We start from the raw sequence: 27,257 nt of genomic DNA, 5'->3' as shown, positions 1-27,257 counted from the left end.
ATACCAACTAAGAAATATTGTTCAAGGTATAGGCCAAAATGGATGTCAGATGAACTAATGAGGCATATGGCAGAGAAGAAAAATGCATGGGATACTTACAAATTAACACATGACACAGAAGCCTATGATAGATACAAGTTGATATGCAACCAAGTTACAAAGGAGGTTAGGCAGGCGAAGGCAGATTACGAGAAATCCTTGGCAAGGGATGCAAAGAAAAACAGCAAAGAGTTCTTTACTTATGTAAACTCTAGAAGGAAGGGGATGAATCAGATTGGTCCACTTGATATTGATGGGTAAACTGTTGATGATCCTGCTCAGGTAGCTAACAAACTAAATGAATATTTTGCATCGACATTCACACATGAGGAGTTATTCAGCGAGGGGAATGCCAGAGGTGTATTCAACTCTAGCAGTAAGCTACAGAATCTTGAAATAACTGGGAGTAAAGTGGAGGAGAAACTGTTGAAGATAAACACAAGAAAGGCACCCGGGGTGGATGGGATCTATCCAGTTATATTAAAGGAGGCAGCAAAGGAAGTAAGCAAACCCTTAGCCATAATTATGAGAGCTTCCTTGGACTCAGGGGAGGTACCCCTAGACTGGAAATGTGCAAATGTGACTCCAATTCACAAAGGAGGATCAAAGGCTGACACAAGTAATTATAGACCTGCGAGCTTAACTTCTGTTCCAGGAAAATTAATGGAGGTACTGGTTAAAGAAGCACTGCAGGATCATTTAGACAAGACTTCAGTTATAGCTCAGACACAGCATGGTTTTGTTAAGGGGAAGTCTTGCCTGACCAACTTGATTGGATACTATGATGAAGTCACAAAAGAACTGGATGCAGGGAATAACTTTGATATTATATACTTGGATCTTAGAAAGGCTTTTGATACTGTTGCACATGGAAGACTGCTACACAAATTGGAGCAGTGTGACATTGGAGGCAAATTGCTGCTATGGATAAAGGGGTGGTTGAGGGGGAGAAGACAGAGAGTGGTAATCAATGGACACTGCTCATCGTGGACTAATGTTATTAGTGGAGTCCCTCAGGGCTCAGTGTTGGGTGCATTATTGTTTTCTGTATTTATAAATGATATTGATGATGGTATATCAAGCTTAATGTCCAAGTTTGCAGACGATACAAAGCTTGGCAGGGTTGTCAAGGACACTACTGACACTATGCTGCTGCAACAGGATCTGGAAAGGTTGAGCAGATGGGCTGAGAGGTGGCAAATGAAGTTTAACATTGACAAATGTAAAGTACTACACATGGGAAACAGCAACCCCAGAGCAACTCAACTCTGTGGTACTACACTGACAGTGGTTGAGAATGAAAGGGGCTTGGGGGTGGTTGTGCAGGCAGATATGAAGTTCTCTGAGCAGTGCAGACAGGCTGCAAGAGTAGCTCATGGAGTATTGTCAATGATATACAGGAATTTTTCCAGCAGGGATAAGGAGGTGATTATTCCATTGTATAAGGCAATGGTCAGGCCACACCTAGAGTACTGTATACAGGTCTGGTGGCCTCATTTCAAGAAGGATGTAGAGCTGCTGGAATGAGTACAGAGAAGGGCAACAAGATTAGTGAATGCATTAGCATTAGTAGAGGCATTTGATGCAAGAAAGCAAGCTTATGCAGCATCAGCCAAAAAAAAAAAAAAAAACCACTTCCACTTCACCCCTCTGTTCGTTCAAAATACCTGTCCAGCTGAGCCTTAAACTTATTTAGGCTATCAACCTCCACCACAAGGGATGGAAGTCTGTTCCACCAACCAACCACCCGCTGGCTAAAGGCAAATTTCCGCACGTCTATCCTACATCTGTCTTTCCTCAATTTGAATTTATGCCCTCTCAGGTGATTATTCTGAGCTAGAGGAAGAATCCCATCAGCATTGAACATGCTTAAACCATTCAAGGCTTTATACACCTCTATCAGATCACCTCGCTGGTGCCTAGTCTCCAGACACTGTAATTTGCAAAACTTAAGCCTTTCTTCGTAAGAGCACCCCTTTGTTCCATTCACTAATCTTGTTGCCGTTCTCTGTACTCATTCCAGCAGCTCTACATCCTTCTTGAAATGAGGCCTCCAGACCTGTATACAGTACTCTAGGTGTGGCCTGACCATTGCCTTATACAATGGAATAATCACCTCCTTATCCCTGCTGGAAAAATTCCTGTATATCATTGACAATACTCCATGAGCTACTCTTGCAGCCTGTCTGCACTGCTCAGAGAACTTCATATCTGCCTGCACAACCACCCCCAAGCCCCTTTCATTCTCAACCACTGTCAGTGTTGTACCACAGAGTTGATACGTTGCTCTGGGGTTGCTGTTTCCCATGTGTAGTACTTTACATTTGTCAATGTTAAACTTCATTTGCCACCTCTCAGCCCATCTGCTCAACCTTTCCAGATCCTGTTGCAGCAGCATAGTGTCAGTAGTGTCCTTGACAGCCCTGCCAACCTTTGTATCGTCTGCAAACTTGGACATTAATCCCGATATACCATCATCAATATCATTTATAAATACAGAAAACAATAATGGACCCAACACTGAGCCCTGAGGGACTCCACTAATAACATCAGTCCACGATGAGCAGTGTCCATTGATTACCACTCTCTGTCTTCTCCCCCTCAACCACCCCTTTATCCATAGCAGCAATTTGCCTCCAATGTCACACTGCTCCAATTTGTGTAGCAGTCTTCCATGTGCAACAGTATCAAAAGCCTTTCTAAGATCCAAGTATATAATATCAAAGTTATTCCCTGCATCCAGTTCTTTTGTGACTGCATCATAGTATCCAATCAAGTTGGTTAGGCAAGACTTCCCCTTAACAAAACCATGCTGTGTCTGAGCTATAACTGAAGTCTTGTCTAAATGATCCTGCAGTGCTTCTTTAACCAGTGCCTCCATTAATTTTCCTGGAACAGAAGTTAAGCTCACAGGTCTATAATTACTTGTGTCAGCCTTTGATCCTCCTTTGTGAATTGGAGTCACATTTGCACATTTCCAGTCTATGGGTACCTCCCCTGAGTCCAAGGAAGCTCTCATAATTATGGCTAAGGGTTTGCTTACTTCCTTTGCTGCCTCCTTTAATATAACTGGATAGATCCCATCCACCCCGGGTGCCTTTCTTGTGTTTATCTTCAACAGTTTCTCCTCCACTTTACTCCCAGTTATTTCAAGATTCTGTAACTTACTGCTAGAGTTGAATACACCTCTGGCATTCCCCTCGCTGAATAACTCCTCATGTGTGAATGTCGATGCAAAATATTCATTTAGTTTGTTAGCTACCTGAGCAGGATCATCAACACTTGACCCATCAATATCAAGTGAATGGAACAAAGGGGTGCTCTTACGAAGAAAGGCTTAAGTTTTGCAAATTACAGTGTCTGGAGCCTAGGCACCAGCGAGGTGATCTGATAGAGGTGTATAAAACCTTGAATGGCATTGAGCATGCTCAATGCTGATGGGATTCTTCCTCTAGCTCAGAAAAATCACCTGAGAAGGCATAAATTCAAATTGAGGAAAGACAGATGTAGGATAGACGTGCGGAAATTTGCCTTTAGCCAGAGGGTGGTTGGTTGGTGGAACAGACTTCCATCCCTTGTGGTGGAGGTTGATAGCCTAAATAAGTTTAAGGCTCAGCTGGACAGGTATTTCGAATGAACAGAGGGGTGAAGTGGGTTTTTTTTTTTTTGGCTGATGCTGCATAAGCTTGCTTTCTTGCATCAAATGCCTCTACTAATGCTAATGCTAAGATTCTGAAAATGTATTTGTTTTTTATATCAGTGAAGGGGAAACACATTTCACCATAATAACATAAAAATCCACACAATTCCAGCTATCGGTATTATCGCAAATGCAATTAGATCGAGTTTACCACCAGTTTATAACAGATTCCACTAGCAGGAATGCAACTGGAAATTGTTTTTATTGTTTTATGGAAGTAACTCCCAGAAATGTGCTTTCGTAAAATGTGAGCTAGTGAGGTGTCAATAGTGTGTCTCTCTGCCTTTACTGTGTTGTTTATTTAATTGCTACGCGCACACAGCTTTGTTTATGTGTATCAAGCATGCCTCCTCATTTTGTAATTGTGCTTTATTCCCTAAAAATGAGTAAAATACTTAAAAGGTATGAAAAGGAAGTATCCTGGTGAAGACACTACAGATTTAGAGAAAAAAAGAAAAGCAATATCGATAGACAGAGGCAGACTGGATCAAATTCTTACCCGGGAAAATTTGTAGCGGCCTCATACTAGCGTTTATGGCCAAAATCACACTGGCCTCCAGACCACTGGGGATTTCCCTGTAAGGCTTATGGCCAGTCCGCCTTTGCCGATAGAGAAAAAATATGAAATTGTGAGACACCTTGAGCGAAATGAAAGACCATGTGATATTGCACATGCTGCAGGCCTGAATGAGGCAATACCGAGAATTAGAAACAATGCAGAGAAAATAAAAACAACTTTCATAGCAGGAACAACTCAAAGTGTAATAAAATCCATTAGATCAAGACACAAAGAATTGGAAGAGATGGAACTGCTGTCATCTGTTTGGATAGAAAATCAAACAGAGAACATGTTTGTGTATGATAGAAGCAAAAGCATTAGCAATATTTTATTACGTAATAGTCGTAATAAAATACTTACATATTTTATTACGATTATTTATTGTTTGGTAATGTTTTGGTTAAAAATGTGTGTTCAATCTTGGGCGCTCGGCACCTAACCCCGTTTTTCTCATTTATATTGCACGATTTTGCATTGCACTAGGGGTTTCTAGGAACACAATTATCATGCTATACGAGGACTGACTGTACTCAAAAGTTTCTAATTAACTTTGCTGCATAACTTTGCATACATTTACACTTAGTTTTCAGAAATTTGTCTTCAAATAAACACCTTTTCTTATAATATAAACTCAGGCATATTATGTATTGCACTATATAGTAACACTGTATTATTACAGTGTTAGCCAAATAATGTGAGAAAGCCACATGCTTCTATCCAGCCAACCTTTGAATTTTGCCAAGCTGTCAGCCTTCAACTGCTCATGAAGGACAGTTGAAGGTTTTTTACTTTGCATATTTGTTATATTGGTATTGCTGAACTTGAGGTTCAGTTATGATACCTGTCTACTCTGTAAGCTAGTTTAAGTAATTAATGTTCATTGCTTGAGCTGTATGGTAAATGTGAGAAACTTTTCTTATGTGTTTTTTTTTTTTTTTTTATCACAGGCAATTTTAAACCATTGTTTTGATGATATAGAAAAGTTCATTGGCAGACTTAGACAAGCAGCAGCTGCTTATAAAGAATTAGAACATCGGCAGAAGAGTCGAAAGAGTAAAAAAAAAGATATGGGAGGTAAGAATACATTTTAGTGTCAGGCCTGACATAGCCGAGTGGTCAGGAGCATGAGTGCAGTAGCACACACTCTTTGATTGGACCAGGGTTAGAGCCATGACTGCCAAGTACTATTAATAATTTTTATTGATTAATTTAGTGTAAACTCCACTGACCTGGTGGTTGTCCCAGAGTATAAACAAGAACATTTTTTTTCCCTAATAGTTGTAAGGTTTGAGTGACATTTAAATAGGAATTGATATAGAGCAGCAGTGCAAATTTTTCCTTGTTTATAAGGCTTTTTTATTACTAATCATTTAAATATGTACAGGATATCCTCATTATCCGAAGATAATTGGTTCCAGAAAATTCCACTTAAAATGAATACGCTTAAAATGGAGACCAAATTTTCGTAATGTGTATTATGTACTTTTACATAGTAAAAAAAAAAATGGATTAAAAAATGAGAATTATTTTATTAGACATTTTTTATTATAATATGTTGAACAATGTAAGGTTAAGTAAAGTTTATTGAAGTCACTTTATACTTTCTATTAACAGCCGACAAACTGAAGTTAAACTTTAGGATGAATAAAATATATATAAAATACTAAAACAGATATAAAATAAAAGTGTTAAAATACATAAAAGAGTAAAAATATATATACGTAAAAAGGTAAAGAGTAATAAAAATGTAAAATAATATAGTAGCTTTCGGGTGTCCCTTCTTCAGCTTTTTTTTTTTTGACAATTTCTGTAAACTAACAGTAACACCATGCATATAAGGGCCATACATTTGATGAACATTAGAAAACAAGCCTTGAGTTTTGGGTTGCATTTTATATCTGTTTTAGTATTTTATGTATATTTTATTTATCTTAATAAAGTTAAACTTAAATCAGTTTGTCAGTTGTTAATAGAAAGTATACAGTGAATATGCAACCCAAAGCTTGAGCTTTGGGTTGCAAGACTTGTTTTCCAATGTTTATTGAAGTTTTGCTATTTTTCAGTTTTGTGAATGAAGAATGAATCCAGATTTTTTTTGGGGGGTTTTTTTGCAATGTTTTTTCGCTGACCAGGCTAGCCAGATGGGTAAAGTGCCTGCCTGGCAACCCAATCACGGTTCGAATCCTGCCTCGGGCTTGGATCAAAGTACCGCAAAAACCTTGGGAGGTGCACTATGGCCACAGAAGCCGATGTGCCAACAACTACCAAAAAAAAAAAGCAATGTTTTTTTTTTTTTCAGATAAAATTGTGTCATAGCATTTAGTTATCTTTAACTTTGCACTTAACTTCTGCTGCATGATCATGAAGAGGGTTGTTCTCTCTCTCTCACAAAAATATTCAAGTAATTGATCAATTTTCTCAAGAGCTTCCTTTAATTTTTTAATTTTCAAATACTCGTAAAGTTTCATTATCACAGTCCACCGCAGGGACTCTGATAATGAATACTCAAATACCTATTAATAAACACTTAACACATTAATTTTAACCATGAACAAAGCAGCAGGAAAATCTTGCTAAAGCTAAGAATTTTACCATGTTGTGAACCATAATATGGTGCTCTTGTTGGTCTTGTGATTTCAAAGATATTTAATGTTTGTATAATTATAAATAAATAAATCTTTACTGTTTAAGTATGGGAAATATATGAACAGTATATCTAGTGGAAAAAAAAATATTCCAAAGTTTTGCAAAAACTCGGACATATATTTTGGCTTTTGGCACTGTTCCACATGAAAGACTGACACACAAGTTGGAGCAGTGTAGTATTAGAGAAAACTTATTGCTCTAGATAAAGGGTTGAGTGGTAGAAGAGACAGATAAAGTTAACAAATAAACACAGATGTTCTTGTACTAATGTTATTAATGGACTTCTTCAGGGTTCAGTGCTGGATGCTGTTTTCAGTATTTATTAGCAATATCATTGAAGGCACATCAAACTTATTCCCAAAGTTTGCTGCCGACCGGGCTAGCCAGGTGGGTAAAGTGCCTGCCTGGCAACCCAAAGGTCATGGGTTTGAATCCCGTCTCGAGCTTGAATCATAGTAAAAAATGCAAAAACCTTGGGAGGTGCGTTATGGCCACAGAAGCTGATGCGCCAACAACTAACAAAAAAAAAAAAAAAAAAAAAAATTGCCAAAGTTTGCAGATGATAAATATGAATGGTTAATGACAAGAATCAAGGTATGAGATGTGCAATAAAGTTCCCAGACTGGTGCAATAAAAAGAACACTAAGTGAAGGAGCTCAAAAATGGTTTTATTTTTATTCAAATTAATCACTTATTATACCATTCTAAAAATTTCTGAAAAGAGTCAGTGAAGTTGCCCAATGAAATGATGTGCAGTTTGGCAGTTGTTTTTCTTCATATCCTCAACATCCTGAAATATTTTTCTTTTGAGGACATTAGGGCATTTTGAAAATACAGGACAGGACATCTTGAAGGACAGGACATCTTGACAAGTCTGGATGAAGTCTTTGCATGATAACACTTTGTTGCTGCTTTTCATCTGTGAGGGACAAATTTTCTACCTTCCTTTTACCTAAATCTTTGTGTGCCTCCATAGCCAGGTGGGCAGGAGCAGCAGTGCAGAGCACACACATCTTGATTAGACCAGGGTTCAAGCCCGTGCCCACCAAATACGGAGGATGCGAAAAGGTCAGGGAATGACCACTGCATATCCCCGGAGCAATATAGCATTTGTTGCTAATGCTCCTAAAAACCAAATAACAAACAACAACCTAAATCTTTATGCAGAATATTTATTTAATAATATCCTTATTCATATCCAGCTCATCAACCATCATTCTGAGGGTCAAATGATCTCTTCCCATAATTTTCTGAACTTTTGCAACTCTATCCTAATTTTGAGAGTTTGGATGCCCACTTCTTTGCGTCATCACAAACATCCTCACATCTGTATTTGAATAGCTTATACCATTCAATCACAGTTAAGTCTCTGATATCCCAATGTTATGACTTAATGTTTCATCACCATAAACAGCTTTTTAAAATTTCTGTTGTACATTTTCCTAGTTTAAAGCAAAATTTGATATTCGTTTGCTGCTCCGTTGCAAATTGTGACATGGAAGGTTAATGCTGTTACGATACTGGTTGTTACTTGCAACCTGTCAGCCTACTGAACGATCTCTGTATCACCATCTGTTGTAGGAAGTTTGAGCATAATAGGTGCACGTATACTTGCATCTTTACCAATGCTAGAAGTATAGTAAATAAATTTGATGAATTTGAAGTGTTGGTCAAGACATCAAAGGCAGATATTGTTGGGATATCAGAGACATGGTGTCACACAGATATTAGGAATGCAGAATTGGAATTTGGGGAGTAAAATGTGTACAGAAAGGATAGACAGAAAATAAGGGAGGTGGTGTTATGCTGTTAATTAAGAAAAACCTAAAATCAAAAGAAGTGCATCCAGTTGAGATAGATGAACAGTGCAGTGTTGAGTCAGTTTGGTGTGACATAAACACTGGGAAAGCAAAAATAAGCAATTTTTCTTTTGGCTGATGCTGCACAAGCTTGCTTTCTTGCATCAAATTCCTCTACTAATGCTAATGCTAAGAGTAGGAGTGTTATAGGAGTAATGACTCGAATGAGTACAATGAACAATTGTACACAGAAATAGGGTGGGCTAGTAAATCAGAATGTCTTATAATGGGGGATTTTAACTTCTCAGATATTGACTGGAACTTGTGGTTGGTCACTCGCACACTAGCAAGACTTTTTTGGATTTATTGGATGATTATTTTTTGCAGCAGCATGTTCGAAAGGCAACCAGGGAAGGTAATACTCTTGATCTGGTTATCAGCAGTGATCATTCTTGTATTAAGAATTTGCAGATAAAGGAACCACTAGGTGGCAGTGATCATAGTGTACTGATGTGGGATTTACTTAAAGATATAATTACCATCAGGGGTAAAGGAAAGGGTTTTTGCTTCCGTAAAGGTGAGTACAGTGGTCTCAGACAGTTTTTATATTCTGTACAGTGAGATTAACCGACAATGTTACCAACAGCAAATTCTAAGTGGGGAAACATTCGAGGAATTAATCGTGGATGCTACTAAAAGTTTCATACCTATTAAGAAATATTGTTCAAGGTTTAGGCCTAAATGGTTGTCAAATGAACTAATGAGACTCGTGACAGAGAAGAAAAATGCATGGGATGAATATAAATTATCAAGAGACTCAGAAGCCTATGGCAGATATAAGCTACTCTGTAATCAGGTCACAAAGGAGGTTAGGCAGGTGAAGGCAGATTACAAGAAATCTTTGGCAAAGGATGCTAAGAAAAACAGCAAAGATTTCTTTACTTATATAAACTCTAAAAGGAAGGAGATGAATCTGATTGGTCCACTTGTTATAGATGGTTCGACTGTTGATGATCCTGCTCAGATAGCAAACAAACTGAATGAGTATTTTGCATCTACATTCACATGTGAGGAGTTATTAAGGTTTGAAAATGCCACAAGGTTATCAAATTGTAGCAGGGTGCTTAATGATTTTGTAATAACTGAGAGCAAAGTGGAGGAGAAATTGTTGAAGTTAAACATAAGAAAGGCACCTGGGGTGGATGAGATCTATCCAGTTATATTGAGGCGGCGGCAAAGGAAATAAGCAAAACCTTAGCATAATTATGAGAGCATCCTTGGACTCAGGGGAGGTCCCTACGGACTGGAGATGGGCAAATGTACCCCCAATTCACAAGGGGGGGGTCGAAGGGTGACATGAGTGACACAAATAATGGAGTCACTGGTTAAAGATGCATTGCAGGATTGTCTATACAAGACTGCAGCAATAATTCAGACACAGTATGACTTTGTTAAGGGAAAGTCTTGTTTGACAAATTTGATTGGTTATTATGATGTGGTTGATGCAAAAAAATAATTTTGATATAATATACTTGGATTTCAGGAAAGCTTTTGACACTGTTGCGTATGGAAGACTACTGTACAAAATGGAGCAGTATGCTATTAAGGGTAAATTGCTACAATGGATAAAAGGATGGATGAGTGGGAGAAGACAGGGTGGTAATCAATTGATGCTGCTCTTTGTGGACTAATGTTATTAGTGGAGTCCCACAGGGTTTGGTGTTGGGTCCACTGTTGTGTTGTATATTTATCAATGATATTGTTGAAGATATATATCAGGCTTAGTGTCGAAGTTTGCAGATGATACAAAGATTGGCAGGGTTGTTAATGACAGTAATGGCAGTGTGCTACTGCAACAGGATCTAAAAAATTTGGGCAGATAGGCTGAGAAGTGGCAACTGAAGTTTAACCTTGACAAATGCAAAGTACTGCATATGGTTAGAAGTAACCCCAGAGAAACGTACCAACTGTGTGGTACTACACTTAAGGTGTTAGAAAATGAAAAAACCTAGGAGTAATTGTGCAGTCAGATATGAAGTTTTCTGAGCAATGCAGACAGGCTGCCAGGGCAGGTCATGGGGTTTTGTCAATGATATATGGGAATTTTTCTAGCAGGGAAAAGGTGATTGTCCCTCTGTATAAAGCAATGGTCAGGCCAAGCCTTGAGTACTGCATACAGGTCTGGATGCCTAATTTTAGGAAGGATAGTAGAGGCTTATGATGCAAGAAAGCAAGCTTATTCAGCATCAGCCAAAAAAAAAAAAAAAAACCCCACTTCCATTTCACCCCTCTGTTCGTTCGAAATACCTGTCCAGTTGAGCTTTAAATTTGTTCAGGCTATCAACTTCAACAACAAGTGATGGAAGTCGGTTCCACCAACCAACCACCCGCTGGCCAAAGGCAAATTTCCGCACATCTATCCGACATCCGTCCTTTCTCAATTTGAATTTATGCCCTCTGAGGTGATTATTCTGAGCAAGATGAAGAATCCCATTGGCATTGAGCATGCTCAAACCATTCAAAGCCTTATACACCTCTATCAGATCACCTCGCCGGTGCCTAGTCTCCAGACTCTGTAATTTGCAAAACTTAAGCCTTTCTTCGTAAGAGCAACCCTTTGTGCCATTCACTAATCTTGTTTTCCTTCTCTGTACCCGTTCCAGCAGTTCTACATCCTTCTTGAAATGAGGCCTCCAGACCTGTATACAGTACTCAAAATGTGGCCTAACCATTGCCTTATACAAGGGAATAATCACCTCCTTATCCCTGCTAGAAAAATTCCTGTATATCATTGACAAGACACCATGAGCTACTCTCGCAGCTCGTCTGCACTGCTCAGAGAACTTCATATCTGCCTGCACAATTACCTCCAGGTCCTTTTCATTCTCCACCACTGTCAGTGTAGTACCGCAGAGTTGATACGTTGCTCTGGGGTTACTGTTTCCCATATGTAGTACTTTACATTTTTCAGTGTTAAACTTCATTTGCCACCTCTCAGCCCATCTGTTCAACCTTTCCAGATCCTGTTGCAGCAGCATAGCGTCAGTAATGTCCTTAACGACCCTGCCAACCTTTGTATCATCTGCAAACTTGGACATTAAACTTGATATCCCATCATCAATATCATTCATAAACACCGAAAACAACGGACCCAACACTGAACCCTGAGGAACTCCACTAATAACATTAGTCCACGTTGAGCAGTGTCCATTGATTACCACTCTCTGTCTTCTGCCACTCAACCATCCCCTTATCCATAGCAGCAATTTGCCTCCAATGCCACACTGCTCCAATTTGTGCAGCAGTCTTCCATGTGCAACAGTATCAAAAGCCTTTCTAAGATCCAAGTATATAATATCAAAGTTATTCCCTGCATCCAGTTCTTTTGTGACTACATCATAGTATCCAATGAAATTGGTCAGGCAAGACCTGCCCTTAACAAAACCATGCTGTGTCTGAGCTATAACTGAATTCTTGTCTAGATGATCCTGCAGTGCTTCTTTAACCAGTGCCTCCATAAATTTACCTGGAACAGAAGTTAAACGAACAGGTCTATAATTACTTGTGTCAGCCTTTGATCCTCCTTTGTGAATTGGGGTTACATTTGCACATCTCCAGTCTATGGGTACCTCCCCTGAGTCCAAAGAAGCTCTCATAATTATGGCTAGGGGTTTGCATACTTCCTTTGCCGCCTCCTTTAATATAACTGGACAGATCCCATCCACCCCAGGTGCCTTTTTTATGTTTATCCTCAACAATCTCTCCTCCACTTTCCTCTCAGTTATTACAAAATCATCCAGCTCACTGCCAATGTTTACTTTACCTACATCATTCTCCTTCCTGAATAACTCCTCATGCGTGAATGTAGATGCAAAATACTCGTTTAGATTGTTAGCCACCTGAGCAGGATCCTCAACTGTTGAACCATCAATATCCAGTGGGCCAATCTGATTCATCCCTTTCCTTCTCGAGTTCAAATATGTAAAGAACTCTTTTCTGTTTTTCTTTGCATCCTTTGCCAAGGATTTTTCATAGTCTGCCTTTGCCTGCCTAATCTCCTTTGTGACTTGGTTACAGACCAACTTATATCTATCATAGGCTTCCATGTCACCCATTAATTTGTATGTATCCCATGCATTTTTCTTCTCTGCCACATGTCTCATTAATTCATCTGACAACCATTTAGGCCTAACCCTTGAACAATATTTCTTAGTTGGTATGTAATGCCTGGTAGCCTCCAAGATTAGTTCCTTGAATGCTTCCCATTTTGAGTTTGCTGTTGGTAACATCATCAGTTGGTCCCACTGTATAGAATTTAAATACTGTCTCAGACCATCATAGTCGCCTTTACGAAAACAAAAACCCTTCCCTTTACCTCTGATGGTAGTTACCTCCTTGAGTAAATCCCACTTCATCACACTGTGATCACTGCCACCTAGTGGTTCATTTATCTGCAGATTCTTAATGCATGAAGAATCACTACTGATAATCAGATCAAGAGTATTGCTCCCTCTTGTTGCCTCATGAACATGCTGATGTAGAAAACAATCATCCAATAAATCCACAAAAGCCTTGCTAGTGTGCGAGTGACCAACCCACAATTTCCAGTCAATATCTGGGAAATTAAAATCCCCCATTATAAGACTCTCTGATTTACTGGCCCACTCTATTTCCCTGTACAATATCTTATTATGCTCATCAGAGTCATTAGGCCTATAGCACACTCCTACTCTCAATTTTGATTTCCCTATGCTTATGTCACACCAAACTGACTCGACACTGCCCTGTCCATCGATGTCGACTGGCTTCACTTCCTTGGACTTTATGTGTTTCTTAATTAATAGCATAACCCCTCCTCCCCTCCTGTCCTGTCTATCCTTCCTATACACATTGTATTCCCCAAATTCCAGTTCCGCATTACTTATATCTGTGTGACACCACGTCTCTGATATCCCAACAATATCTGCCTTTGATGTTTTGAGCAATACCTCAAATTCATCAAATTTATTTACCAAACTCCTAGCATTGGTGTACACGCAGGTATACATGCACCTGTTTCTATTCTTAGCTACCCTAACACAACCCATGTGTTTACTTGTACCGCAATGACTACCAGCAGTCTCTGAAATATCATGCATCTTGTTTTCCAGGCTTCTGCTCATTTCAATAGAAGCAGTGCAAGAATCACTTCCACCTCTGCCAGTGGCTACTGTTAATCTATTAGTCCTTGTATCTCCCCCAACTAGCAGTTTTCCGACCCACCTAACACTGCCTCGACAGCATCAGCAAAAATTCTTGCACCCTTTCTATTTAAGTGTATCCCATCCCTGTAGAAGCAATCTCTCCTGTTAACAAGTACAGTCCAGGCTGAAAAAAATTCTACCCCTTGAGCCCTGCACAATCCCTCCAGGGCCGAATTGATCGACAAGGCTCTCATCATATACTCCCTCCTATCGTGTCTGGGCAGAATTGCAGACACTTTCAAGTTCAAACCTAATTCACGGCTTTTTTTCAACAGTGATTCTTCCACTTGTTCAGATTACAAACCTAAGGGAGCATAAATTGAAATCGAGGAAGGTCAGATGCAGAATAGATGTGCAGAAATTTGCCTTTAGCCAGTGGGTGGTTAATTGCTGGAACAAACTTCCATCTGTTGTTGGGGAAGTTGATAGGTTAAATATATTTAAGGAACAACTGGACAAACATTTAGAGGGAATGGTTGTGTGAATTTTTTTTTTTTTTTTTTTTTGCCTGATGCTGCATAAGCTCATACACTGCTTTCTTTCATCACATGCCACTACTACTACATACCACATCCGTTTATTTTTCAAACTCATCAAACATGACTGCAACTGTGCGAGTCTTATTGCCGCACCTCTTATACCATTGCAACAAGACCTAGAAAAATTAGGCAGATCGGCTGAGAAGTGTCAATTGAACCTTAATTGATAAAGCACAGTACCGAACATCGTTTAACACCACTTCGAATGAACAGCAGTAATCCCAGGATAACATACCAAATGGTAGTACCAACTCAAGTGGTGGAGAAGGAAAGAAACCTAGTGATAATTGTCCAAACAGGATGTTAAGGACAACTTATATGGTTTGGGCCACGATGTATTAGAATTTTGCCAATAGGCACAAGGAGGTGGTTATCGCATCGTATAAGACAATGGTTAGGCAACATCTCGAGTATTGCATACAGGTCTGGAAATCTCATTATAAGAAGGATGTGAATTTCTTGGAATAAGTGCGGAGAGGAGCAACCAGATTAATCAAGGATATGAAGGGGTGGGGTACTTACATAGTAAGCATGTAGTAAGAACCCCCTTCATGACCTTGACTAATCTTGTTGCTCCTTGACTGTTGTGGATTATTTTGGTTGAAGTCTTTCCTTCAGTTTGGTAATTTGTACCACCTGGAAACTAAGCACCTGTAAGGGGACATGTTTGAAGTAGTTAAGGCTTTAAATAGATTGAGTAAATCTTGCTCTTTCTCAGGCAACACACATTAAATGATATGAGTTTAAATTGAAAAAGGATGGTTGCAGGATAGATGTGCAAAAATTTGCTTTCCGCCAGAGATTGATTGTGTAGAAAATTTCAGTCTGGTGTTGTTGGAGGTGAGTAGATTAAATAAATTTAATTTTTTTTTTATTGTCCCACGTTTTATTGTCCCTCATTTATCCTACTAATATTAAAAAGAATGGATCACGAGACTGTTTGCCTCTCCTGTATTGGGGTAAGAGAGTGGGTGGAACAAGACAGAATATGCAGGATACATAGTGGTGGTGGGGTGGGTGTGCACATAAAAAGAAAGCACTTAAGTTATCGAATAATGTAACCTTTTGAGATTCACCCCCCCAAACAGGAGGAAATGGTGGAATGTGCATTTCGTGTCTACATAGGCTGTGTAGAAGATGAGATGTGGAATAGGAGTTTCTGAGGGATAGCCATCCACATAAGTGGAACATTGAAGAAGGATCTCAAATTTGCCTTCTGTATTGTCTTTAATGAATTTATGCAGATCTACGGCAAGATCTTGGACAATAGGGGATGTAAGCAACTGGTAGATACTCCTGCAGGGACCTTTTAGCAGTCTTTTATGTGCATTGATATCCAATATCAGTTTGGCCGGACAAGTTCACCTTAATGAATCATACTGTGATTGTAGTATTACTGTATTCCTGTCTAGGTGGTCCTGCATTACTTCTTTAGCCAGTGACTCCATTATTTTCCCTGGAAAGGAAGTTAACAGGTCTATAATGACTGATGTCTTCCTTTGTGAATTCAGGCTACATTCATGCATCTCTAGTTCACAGGGACAGTCCCTGAATCCAAAGATGCTCTAATAATAATGGCTAAGGGTTTGCTTACCTCCTTTGCTGCCCATCTTAATATAATTGGATAGATTCCATTGATCCCAGGTGACTGATTTGTATTTGGCTTCAACAGTTTCTCTTCCATTTTCCTCTCAGTTTTCACAAAATCATTTGGCTCCCCGTTAGAATTTTGCATGCTTCTGGCATTCCCTTCCCTAAAGAATTACTCATATGTGAATGTAGATGCAAAATACCTATTTATTTTGTCACCAACTACAGCAGGATCGTTAAGAGTTTAACCATCGACATCAAGTGGATTCATTCATCCACTTCCTTGTAATGTTTCCATTAGTAAAGAAGTCAAACTTTTTATTCCCCCAGTCTTGCTTGTCATTAATTATGTTTTACAATTGATAGTGTTCAATTTGCTTTTGATTTCTTTCCTTTTTTTGCTCAAAGTAAACATTTTTTTGTGTTAGTTTAAAAATCACTCGCTATAATTTGGCCAGTTTAGGTTCCACATTGGCAGCCCATCCTTTTGTTTAGAAGCCATACACTTGGCCAACTGAACATGCCGCTGTTTCACTTCTGTTTGGATGTTTTTTTTGTGGATATCTTTTCTATTTAGGGCACACATATTTTTTGTATTTTATGTACTTGAATTGTTTGCTAATAAAGGAAGTGATTACTATTATTCTTCAGTTTATTAGTAGTGAAGTTAAAGCAAGTTTGATGAATTTAAATATAGCATGTAATCTTTGCACCATTTATTCCTTATAACAATGTCAAGCCACTTGAATATTATGTTATAAACCTAAATGTTTTTAAAAATGTTCTTTCATAATATGTATAACAGAGTTCAGTATAAAAATAGTTTTCCAAAAATAGAAAATGTTTAGTTTTATTTATGTATATTTTTTGTAAGATTTCTTGTTATTTTTACAGATGGTATGTTGAGTATTAGAGCAAAACCACCTCCAGAAAGAGAATTTGTGGACATCTTGCAAAAGTTCAAACTTTCATTTAACTTGCTGGTGAGTAAAGCTCAAGTTATTTTTAATTATGAAGCACAGTCTAGAAGTAACACTCCAAACAATCATGATTTTTGAGCTATTGGGTGCATTTTTCGAGCAGGGACATTCTTCTTCGAGCATTCTTCTGTGCACCTCATTTGTACCAAAATTTTTTTCATACGTATGCTTGTTTTCAACTGTTCTGAAACATTGAATTTTCAGTGATAGAATAGTTGGCAGTCTGTTTGCAAACAGCAAGAAAGGCTGGCATCATCCATCATCAGCTTGTTGCAATTTGTGGCTATAGTGAGTTAATGAATTTAAAGATGTCAAGAGACACTACTTTGAAGGAACATCATGCCATCTTCCAAGGCAGTGTTTCTCAACCTGTGGTCTGCAAGTTGGTTGTGGGTGGCCTGGGGGAAGGTAAATTTTATTGTAAGTATAAAATATAATCGCAAAAAAATTTAAATTGGCATTCAGCTGTTTACTTTGTTGTCACAAATCAAGAGGTAAGTTGAGCAGATGGGCTGAGAGGTGGCAACTGAAGTTTAACATTGACAAATGTTAAACTTCTGCATATGGGAGGCATTAACCCCATATCAAGTGTGGTAATACACTGACAGTGGTAGAGAATAAAAAGGACCTGTGATGTAATTGTGCAGCCAGATATGAAGTTTTCTGAGCAGTGCAAACGGTCTGCAAGAGTAGCTCATGATGTCTTGTCAATGATATAAAGGAATTTTTCTAGCAGGGATAAGGAGGTGATTATCCCCTTGTATAAGGCAATGATCAGGCCACACCTTGAGTACTGTATATACAGGTCTGAAGGCCTCATTTTAAGAAGGATGTAGAGCTGCTGAAACGAGTACAGAGAAGGGCAACAAGATTAGTGAATGGAACAAAGGATTGCTCTTACAACTGACACTGGGATCAACTGACAATGTTACCAACAGCAAATTCTAAGTGGGAAACATTCAAGGAATTAATCGTGGATGCTACTAAAAGTTTCATACCTATTAGGAAATATTGTTCAAGGTCTAGGCCTAAATGGTTATCAAATGAACTAATGAGACTCGTGACAGAGAAGAAAAATGCATGGGATGCATATAAATTATCAAGCAACTCAGAAGCCCATGGCAGGTATAAGCTAGTCTGTAATCAGGTCACAAAGGAGGTTAGGCAGGCGAATCCAGATTACGAGAAATCTTTGGCAAAAGATGCTAAGAAAAACAGCAAGGATTTCTTTACTTACATAAACTCTAAAAGGAAGGGGTTGAATCTGATTGGTCCACTTGATATCCATGGTTCGGCTGTTGATGATCCTGCTCAGATAAAAAACGAACTCAATGAGTATTTTGCCTCTACATTCACACATTAGGAGTTATTAAGGTTTGAAAATGGCAGAAGGTTATCAAATTGTAGCAGGATGCTTAATGATTTTGTAATAAATGAGAGCAAAGCGGTGGGAGAAATTGAAGTTAAACGTAAGAAAGGCACCTTGGGTGGATGGGATCTATCGAGTTATATTAAAGGAGAAGGCAAAGCAACTAAACAAACCCTTAGCCATAATTATGAGAGCATCTTTGGACTCAAGGGAGGTCCCCACGAACTAGAGATGTGCAAATGTATCCCCAATTCACAAAGGGGTATCGAAGGATGACACGAGTAATTACAGACCAGTTAGTTTAACTTCCGATCCGGGTAAAATAATGGAGTTACTGGTTAAAGATGTATTGCAGGATCATCTAGATAAAACTGCAGCAATAATTCAGACACAGCATGGGTTTGTTAAAGAAAAGTCTTGTCTGACAAATTTGATAGGATATTATGATGAGGTTACAAAGGAACTGGATGCAAAAAATAATTTTGATATCATGTATTTGGATTTCACGAAAGCTTTTGACGCTGTTGCGCATGGAAGACTATTGTACAAATTGGAGCAGAATGGTATTAAGGTTAAGTTGCTACAATGGATAAAAGGATGATTGAGTGGGAGAGAAGACATAGAGGGTGGTAATTAATGGGTGCTGCTCTTCGTGAATTAAAGTTATTAGTGGAGTCCTACAGGGTTTGGTGTTGGGTCCTCTGTTGTTTTGGTTATTTATCAATGATATTGATGAAGGTATATTAGGCTTAGTATCGAAGTTTGCAGATGAACAAAAGGTTGGCAGGGTTGTTAATGACAGTAATGGCAGTGTGCTACTGCAACAGGATCTAGATAATTTGGGCAGATGGGCTAAGAAGTGGCAACTGAAGTTTAACCTTGACAAATTCAAAGTACTGCGTAATAGGTAAAAGTAACCCCAGAGAAACGTACCAAAACAATGTGGTACTACACTTAAGGAGGTAGAAAATGAAAAAGACCTGGGAATAATTGTGCAGCAGATATGAAGTTTTCTTAGCAATGCAGACAGGCTGCCAGGGCAGGTCATGGGGTTTTGTCAATGATATATAGGAATTTTGCTAGCAGGGAAAAGGAGGTGATTGTCCCTCTGTATAAGGCAATGGTCAGGCCATGCCTTGAGTACTGTGTACAGGTCTGGAGGCCTCATTTCAGGAAAGATGTAAATTTGCTTGAGCGTATACAGAGAAGGGCAACAAGATTGGTGAGGGGAATGAAGGGATCCTCTTACCAAGAGAGGCTTAAGTTCTGCAAATTGCAGTGGCTGGAGACTAGGCACCTGCGTGATCTGACTAGGTGATCTGATTGAGGTGTATAAGGCCTTGAATGGGTTGAGCACGCTGAAATCTGATGGGATCCTTCCACTTGTTCAGATTACGAACCTAAGGGAGCATAAATTCAAATTAAGAAAAGACAGATGTGGAATAGATGTGTGGAAATTTGCCTTTAGCCAGCGGGTGCAACAGGATCTAGGAAGGATCTGAATAGGCTTTGGAGGGGATGATGTGATAATTTTTTTTTTTTTTTTTGGCTAATGCTGCATAAGCTCATACGTACACTTGCATTCTTGCATCACATGCCACTACTACTATTACTACTCACTGCAGATTCCACACGATGCCAACAGTTCTCTATAGGATTCAGGTCCTGGCTGTTTCCTTGCCTGATAACAGTTGTAATGGACTGTTCTTCCAACAATGTTTTCACCTCTAATAAATGAATTTAGTGTTAGTATTAGTAATGGCCTCATGGTGCAAAAAAGCCTATGGCTTATGCTGCACCAGTCAAAAAAAAAAAAAAAAAAAAAAAACGAATAAAACAATGATTAAAAAAAAAAAAATAATGCTAATTAATAATTAATTTTGCTGGTGCCTCTCTGAGCCTTAAACACCTCAATCAAATCTCCTCTAAGGTGTCTAGTTTCCAAACTCTGCAACCCAATATTTGAAGTCCTTCTTCATAAGGATGCCCCAGGTGCGTTTCCTGTCTTTACACCCTTTCAAGAAGCTTGATGTCTTTCTTTAGGTGCGGTCTCCATACTTGAACACAGTATTCCAAGTGTGGTCTCACAAAAGCCTTATATAATGGGATTATTACGTCCCTATCTCTACTTGCAAAAGTTCGGTAGATCATCAATAGGACACTATGGGCCTTCCTTGCAATCTGTTTACAATGTTCAGAGAATTTCATGTCTGACCGTATCGTAACACCCAACTCCCTTTCTTCCAGTACTGGGTTTAGTTGAACTCCACCAACCGAATAAGTTATTTTGGGATTACTGTTTCCCAGGTGTAATACCTTACACTTTGTTGGATTAAAGCATAGCTGCATTTTTTTTTTCTGACCATTCCTGAAGTCTGTCTGGGTCTCTCTGAAGAAGCTTAGCTTGATAGTGATCATTAACTACTCTACCAATTTTAACATCATCTGGAAATTTAGACATCACGCCCTCTATCCCTTCTTAAATGTTGTTTATTAAAATTAAAAACAACAATGGTCCTAATACTGATCCTTCGAGAACCCCACTTCTTACATTAACCCAATCTGAGGAATAGCCATTTATCACAACCCTCTGCCTCCTGCCCTGAAGCCATCCTACTATCCATCTAAGGATTTTCCCAGTGATTCCAACCTGTTCCAGCTTATAAAGCAACCACTCATGTGGGACTGAGTGAAAAGCTTTCCTGAAATCTAAATAAACAACGTCGAAATTATTCCCTAAATCCAGCTCGTGAGTGACCCTTACAAAATAGCGAACCAGATTTGTTAAACATAATTTTTCCTTTACAAAACCATGCTGAGTATTCTTGAGAATTTCAGTTTTATCCAAATGATCCTGAATTCCACCCTTGATCATTGCCTCCATGATTTTCCTTACCACTGAAGTTAGACTGACAGGTCGATAATTTCCCACTTCACTCTTATAGCCACCCTTATGTATGGGAGATACGTTGGCACTTTTCCAATCCAAGGGAATCTCCCCAGAGTCTAATGATGCTTGCATAATTAGCCTCAATGGTTCAATGAACTCACTTGCTGCCTCTCCTAAGATTATAGGGTATACTTCGCTCCCACAATTTCCCATTGCCACAAAAGGTTTTTCATTTGTAAATATCGATGAAAAATAACTGTTGAGTTCATCTGCAATGGCAGCTGGCGGATTTAATATTATCCCCTTTCCCTTACGTAAAGGACCGATCTGGTTTGTCCTGCTCTTCTTGGTATTTATATATGTGAAGAATTTCTTATCTGCCCCCCCCCCCCCCTTGCTCTCTTTGCTAGTGATTTCTCATAAACTGCCTTTGCCTGTCGAACCTTTTCTGTGGCTCTATTACAGATCATATTATAGCTGTTATAGGCTTCAGTAATTTTTATTGCTCTGTAACCTTTCCATGCCACCTTTTTCTGCTCATGTAACGTGGCAACTTCACTATTCATCCAACTTGGAACCCTTCTCGTGGAGTATTTTTTTAGTGGTAAATACGCATTCAAGGCATCTGTGATCACTCTTTTAAAAGCATACCACAGTTCAAATGTATTCATTCTCTGCGCGATATCTACCGAGTTAATAGAGGCCATGTAGTACCTTAAGCATTGTAATTTCCTTTTCTGAAATTAAAACCCATTCCTTTGCCTTTTAATTCTGCTACCTCTCTCGTCATCATCCACCGTAGAACTCCGTGATCACTTCCTACTACTGGTTCCTCTACTGTCAGCCCTGTTATGTCATCTGATTCATGTGGGATGATGAGGTCTATGATATTCTTTTCTCTAGTACTTTCCCTGACATGTTGATGCAAATAACAGTCATCTAGTTGATTTAAAAATTTTGTTCCCTATGTCGAGTTTCCTTCCCATTTACTCCAATCACTTAGAGGCAAATTGAAATCACCCATAATAAGGCATTGACGCTTACTTGCCCATTCCATTTGCATGTAGAGGCTTTTGTCATAATCTTCATAATCACCTGGTCTGTAGATTACTCCTACTCTTATTATACCTTTGTTTCCAACTATCTCACACCATACAGACTCTATACTAGCATGCGAAATGTCTGAATCCGGGAAAGCTATCGTCGCACTCAGGCTGCTTCTGATAAGAAGCATTACCCCACCACCCCTTCTATCTAACCTATCCTTCCTAAATACATTATACAAGTCATACTGAAACTCATCATCCCCAATTTCTGGGTGGCACCACGTCTCTGTAAGCCCTATTATGTTCGCGTTACTTGTTTTAACTAGCAGTTCGAATTCGCTCATTTTATTGACGACACTTCTAACATTACTATATAAACAATTAAGATTTACTGTTCTTGTATATTTAACAACCCTAACACAACCCTTGAAGTTTTTTAGGCTCTCTTCCCTGATATTAGCTTCCCGCTCACGTGAAACGTTTCTTGAGAAAAGTTCCTTGAGATTAGACGGATATAAGAATGTGAAGATATTATATGCAAACTGAGCATTGCTATGGGCCTTTACAAGAGCTTTAAGAACAGGGTGGATGCCCCCAAAAGATTTAAATTGGGGACCCATCAAGTTCTCAGCTGCTCACAGAAATGCCAGAGCTTGCTGTGGGCAGCTGAGAACAGCACTTGATCATCAGGCAATGCAGTGCAATCCCCAAGGAAAAATGTGCTGGTCCCACAGGAGCTAGTAGTTGCCATTGACTCTGTTTTCAGGGAAATGGGAACTATATTGGGAATAAACGATAAGTGGTTTCTGCCCAGACACAATAGGAGGGAATATATGATGAGTGCCTTGTCAATCAGTTCGGCCCAGGAGAGATTGTGCAGGGCTTATGGTAGAAAATTTTTTTTGTAAGCATAGTCTGCACTTGATAACAGAAGGATGCTTCTACAGGGATGGGATACACTTAAATAGAAAGGGTGCAAGAATATTTGCTGATACTATCAAGGCAGTGTCAGGTGGGCCAGAACACTGCTCGCTTTGGGGAGATACACAGACTAAGAAAACAAAATTAGCCACAGGCAGAGGTGAAATTCTGCTTCTATTGGAATGAACAGCAGCCTGGAAAGCCTGGTGCTTGGGATTTAAAGGACTTCTGGGAGTCATAATGGAATGAGTAAATACATAGCACTGTGTTAGGGAAACTAAGAGTAAGAACAGGTGCACATATACTTGCATGTACATCAGTGCTAGAACATAGTAAATAAATTTGGTGAATTTGAAGTTCAGGTCAAGACATGAAACGCAAACATTGTTGGGATATTAGGCATGTGGTGTTACGTAGATATATGACTACAAAATTTGAATTTGGGGACTGCAATCTGTACAGAAAGGACAGATAAGATAGGAAGGAAGGAGGGGTTATGCAGTTAATAAGAAACAAAATCTGAGGCAGTGCACCAATTGACATGTGGACAGTGCAATGTTCAGTCAGTTTTGTGTAACATAAGCATTGGTAAAACATAAATGAGATTAGAAGTGTGCTATAGACTTAATTACTTTGATGCATACAACAAACAACTGTAAAGAGAAATAGAGGAGCAGTAAATCAGAATGCCTTATAATAGGAGATTTTAACTTTCTGGATATTGATTGGAACTTGTGTATTGGTCACTTGCACACTATCAAGACTTTTGTTGGATTTATTGGATGACTGTTTTCTACAGCAGCATGTTGGAGAGGTTTCTTGATCTGATAATCAGAACAAGAGTTCAATACTCTTGATTTGTTTATCAGCAATGATTATTCATACATTAAGAACCTGCAGATAAAGGAACCACTAGGTGGCAGTGATCACAGTGTATTGATGTGGGATTTACTTAAAGATATAACTACCAACAGGGATAAAGGGAAGGATTTTTGCTTTCTTAAAGGTTTTTCTTTGCTTTCTTTCTGTCAGATAGTTTTTAAATTCTATACAATGGAACCAAGTGATGGTGTTACCAACAGCAAATTTTAAATGGAAAGCATTCAAGGAATTAATCATGGCAGTTACTAGGCTTTTTATGTCAAATAAGAAATACTGTGCAAGGTGTATGTCAGATGAACTAACGAGGCTCGTGGATTAGAAGAAAAAAGGCATGGAATGCATATAAATTTTCAGATTACACAGAAGCCACAAACAGGATTAGGCATATTACGAGACATCTTCAGCAAAGGCTGCAAAGAAAAACAGCAAATATTTCTTTACTTATGTAAACGCTAGAATGAAGGGGATGAATCAGATTGGTTTCCACTTGTCATCGATGGTTCGACTCTTTATGATTCTGCTCAGGTAGCTGACAAACTGAATGAGTATTTTGCATTTCCATTCACCCAACAGGAGTTCTGTAGGGAATGCCAGAAGTTTATCAAACTCTCTCAAGGAGCTAAATGGCTTTCTGATAACTGAAAAGAAAGTGGAGGGGAAATTGTGAGGATGGACATAAAAAAAGACACCTGGGGCAGATGGAATCTATCCAGTTATATTAATGGCAGCAGCAAAGGAGGTAAGCAAACCCTTAGTCATAATTATGAGAGCAACTTTGGATTCAGGGGAGGTCCTATGTACTAGAGAATCATTTAGACAAGACTGCAGTTATTGTTTAGACACTGCATGGGTTTGTTGAGGGGCAAGTCTTGTCTGACAAATTTGATTCGATACAAAGCAAATTTGATTGGTCACAAAGCAACTGGATGCAAAATAATTTTGATATCATATACTTGGATTCCAGGAAAGCTTTTGATGATGCTGTTCAATTTGGAGCAGTGTGGCATTAAGGGCAAGTTGTTTTATGGATAAAGGGATGGTTGAGTGGATGGAGGCAGAGAGTGGTATTCAATGGACACTGCTCTTTGTTGACTAAAGTTATTAGTGGAGTCTACCAGGGTTCAGTGTTCGGCCCATTGTTGTTTTCTATATTTATCGATGATATTGATAGCATATATTAGGCTGCATGTCCAAGTTTGCAGATGATACAAAGGTTGGCAGGGTGTTTAATGACAGTAAAGACAGTATGCTACTACAACAGGATCTAGAAAAGTTAGGCAGATGGGCTGAGAAATGACAACTGAAGTTTAACATTGACATATACATAGTACCGCATATGTGATCAGTAACCCGAGAGCAACATACCAACTGTGTGGTACTGTACGCAACTGAGGAGTGGAGAATGAAAAATACATTGAATAATTGTGCAATCACAAGAAAATTTCTGATCAGCGCAGATAGGCTGTCTGGACGGCTCATGGGGTTTTCTCAATGATATATAGGAATTTTGCTAACAGGGATAAGGATTTGATTTTTGCTTTCTATGAGGCAATGGTCAGGCCATACTTTGAGTTCTGGATACATGTCTGGAAGCCTCGTTTTCAGAAGGATGTAGAGGTGCTGGAATAGGTTCAGAGAAGGGCAATTGAGATTGGTGAGGCTAACAAAGGAGTGCTCTTATCATGAAAGACTTGAATTCTGCAAAATTCATCATCTGGAGACTAGGCACCTGCAATATGATCTGATTGAGATGTTTATTGCTTTGAATGGTTTTAACAATTCAGTGCTGATGGGATTCTTCCTCTTGGTCAGATTACACACTTGAGGGGGCATTAATTCAAATTGAAGTAAAATGATTGCTGAATCGATGTGCAGGAATTTGCCATTATCTAACGAGTAGTTGATTACTGTAACAAACTTTCATCTGTCGTTATGGAAGTCGATAGCTTAAATAAATTCAAGGACAAACTAGACAAACATTTGGAGGGAATGGATAGGTGAAATGTCATCTTCATTCTAAGGGCCAAGCCCTGTCGCCATATAGATTTTTTTTTTTTTTTTTTTTCTCCACTCAACCCAAATTTGGGATTTTTGTTTAGTTTCCCTATAGTTCATTCTTGAGAGTCGGAGCATGTCATCAAGTGGTGTGATTCTTGGTCATCTTCTGCTTCTTTTCCTTTCAAGGTGAAATGGGGAAATTTTTTTTTTTTTTCTGATGCTATGTAAGCTTTCTTTCTTACATCATATGCCACTGCTGATGCTAATTAAGCCTGATATACCTTCATCAATATCATTGTTAAATATTGAAAGCAACAATGGACCTAACACTGAACCCGGGGCAATGAAATTGCCCTGAGTTAGCATTAGCATGGTAATGCTAACTCCAATAATTAATATTAGATCACGAAGAGCAGTGAACATTGATTAATACTGTCTATCTTCTTCCACTTAACCATCCCCTTATCCAAAGCAGTAACTTGCTACATTGCTCTCAGTTTGTACAGCAGTCTTTTATGTGCAATAGTATCAAAAACCTTCCTGAAATCCAAGTATATGATGTCAAAATTATTTTTTGCATCCAGTACCTTGGTCATTGCATCTAATAACCTTTCAAATTGGTTAGACCAGACCACCCCTTAACAAATATATGCTGTGATTGCAGTATAATTGTATGCTTGTTCTGATGGTCCTGCATTGCTTCTTTAATCAGTGATTCCATTATTTTCCTTGTAACAGATGCAAACCTTACAGGTCTTTAATTACTCAGGTCACCTTTTGATCTCCCCTTTTTTTAACTGCAGATACATTTGCCTGTTTCCAGTTCATAGGCATCTCCCTTGAATATGAGAGCAACCTTTTTTTCAGAGTTAAATGATGCTCTCATAATTATGTTTAAGGGATTGCTTTACCTCCTTTGCTGCCTCTCTTAATATAATTGGATAGATTCCATCCACCCGTGGGCCATTTTTATGTCCATCTTCAACAATTTCTACTCCACTTTCCTTTCAATTATCACAAAGTCATTTAGCTCCTCGTTAGGGTATGAATAACTTC

At 38.8% G+C, this 27,257-nt stretch overlaps 1 protein-coding gene across 4 annotated transcripts in view; it reads left to right on the top strand.

The window, feature by feature from the left end:
• LOC150077632 (epidermal growth factor receptor kinase substrate 8-like) overlaps positions 1 to 27,257 on the top strand; it is a 432,910-nt gene that overhangs the window by 315,366 nt on the left and 90,287 nt on the right. For all 4 annotated transcript variants that reach the window (XM_090384186.1, XM_090384185.1, XM_090384188.1 and 1 more), the window contains 2 exons: positions 5,246 to 5,372; positions 17,010 to 17,098. In XM_090384186.1, the coding sequence (XP_090240312.1) occupies positions 5,246 to 5,372; positions 17,010 to 17,098 (216 nt within the window). The remainder of the gene's footprint in view (positions 1 to 5,245; positions 5,373 to 17,009; positions 17,099 to 27,257) is intronic.

Source organism: Mastigoproctus giganteus, chromosome 11, assembly GCF_048544385.1.
Source record: "Mastigoproctus giganteus isolate SK-2022 chromosome 11, ASM4854438v1, whole genome shotgun sequence".
Taxonomy (NCBI): domain Eukaryota; kingdom Metazoa; phylum Arthropoda; class Arachnida; order Uropygi; family Thelyphonidae; genus Mastigoproctus; species Mastigoproctus giganteus.
Note: the sequence above shows the minus strand (reverse complement) of the source record. Positions and strands in the feature narration are given on the sequence as shown.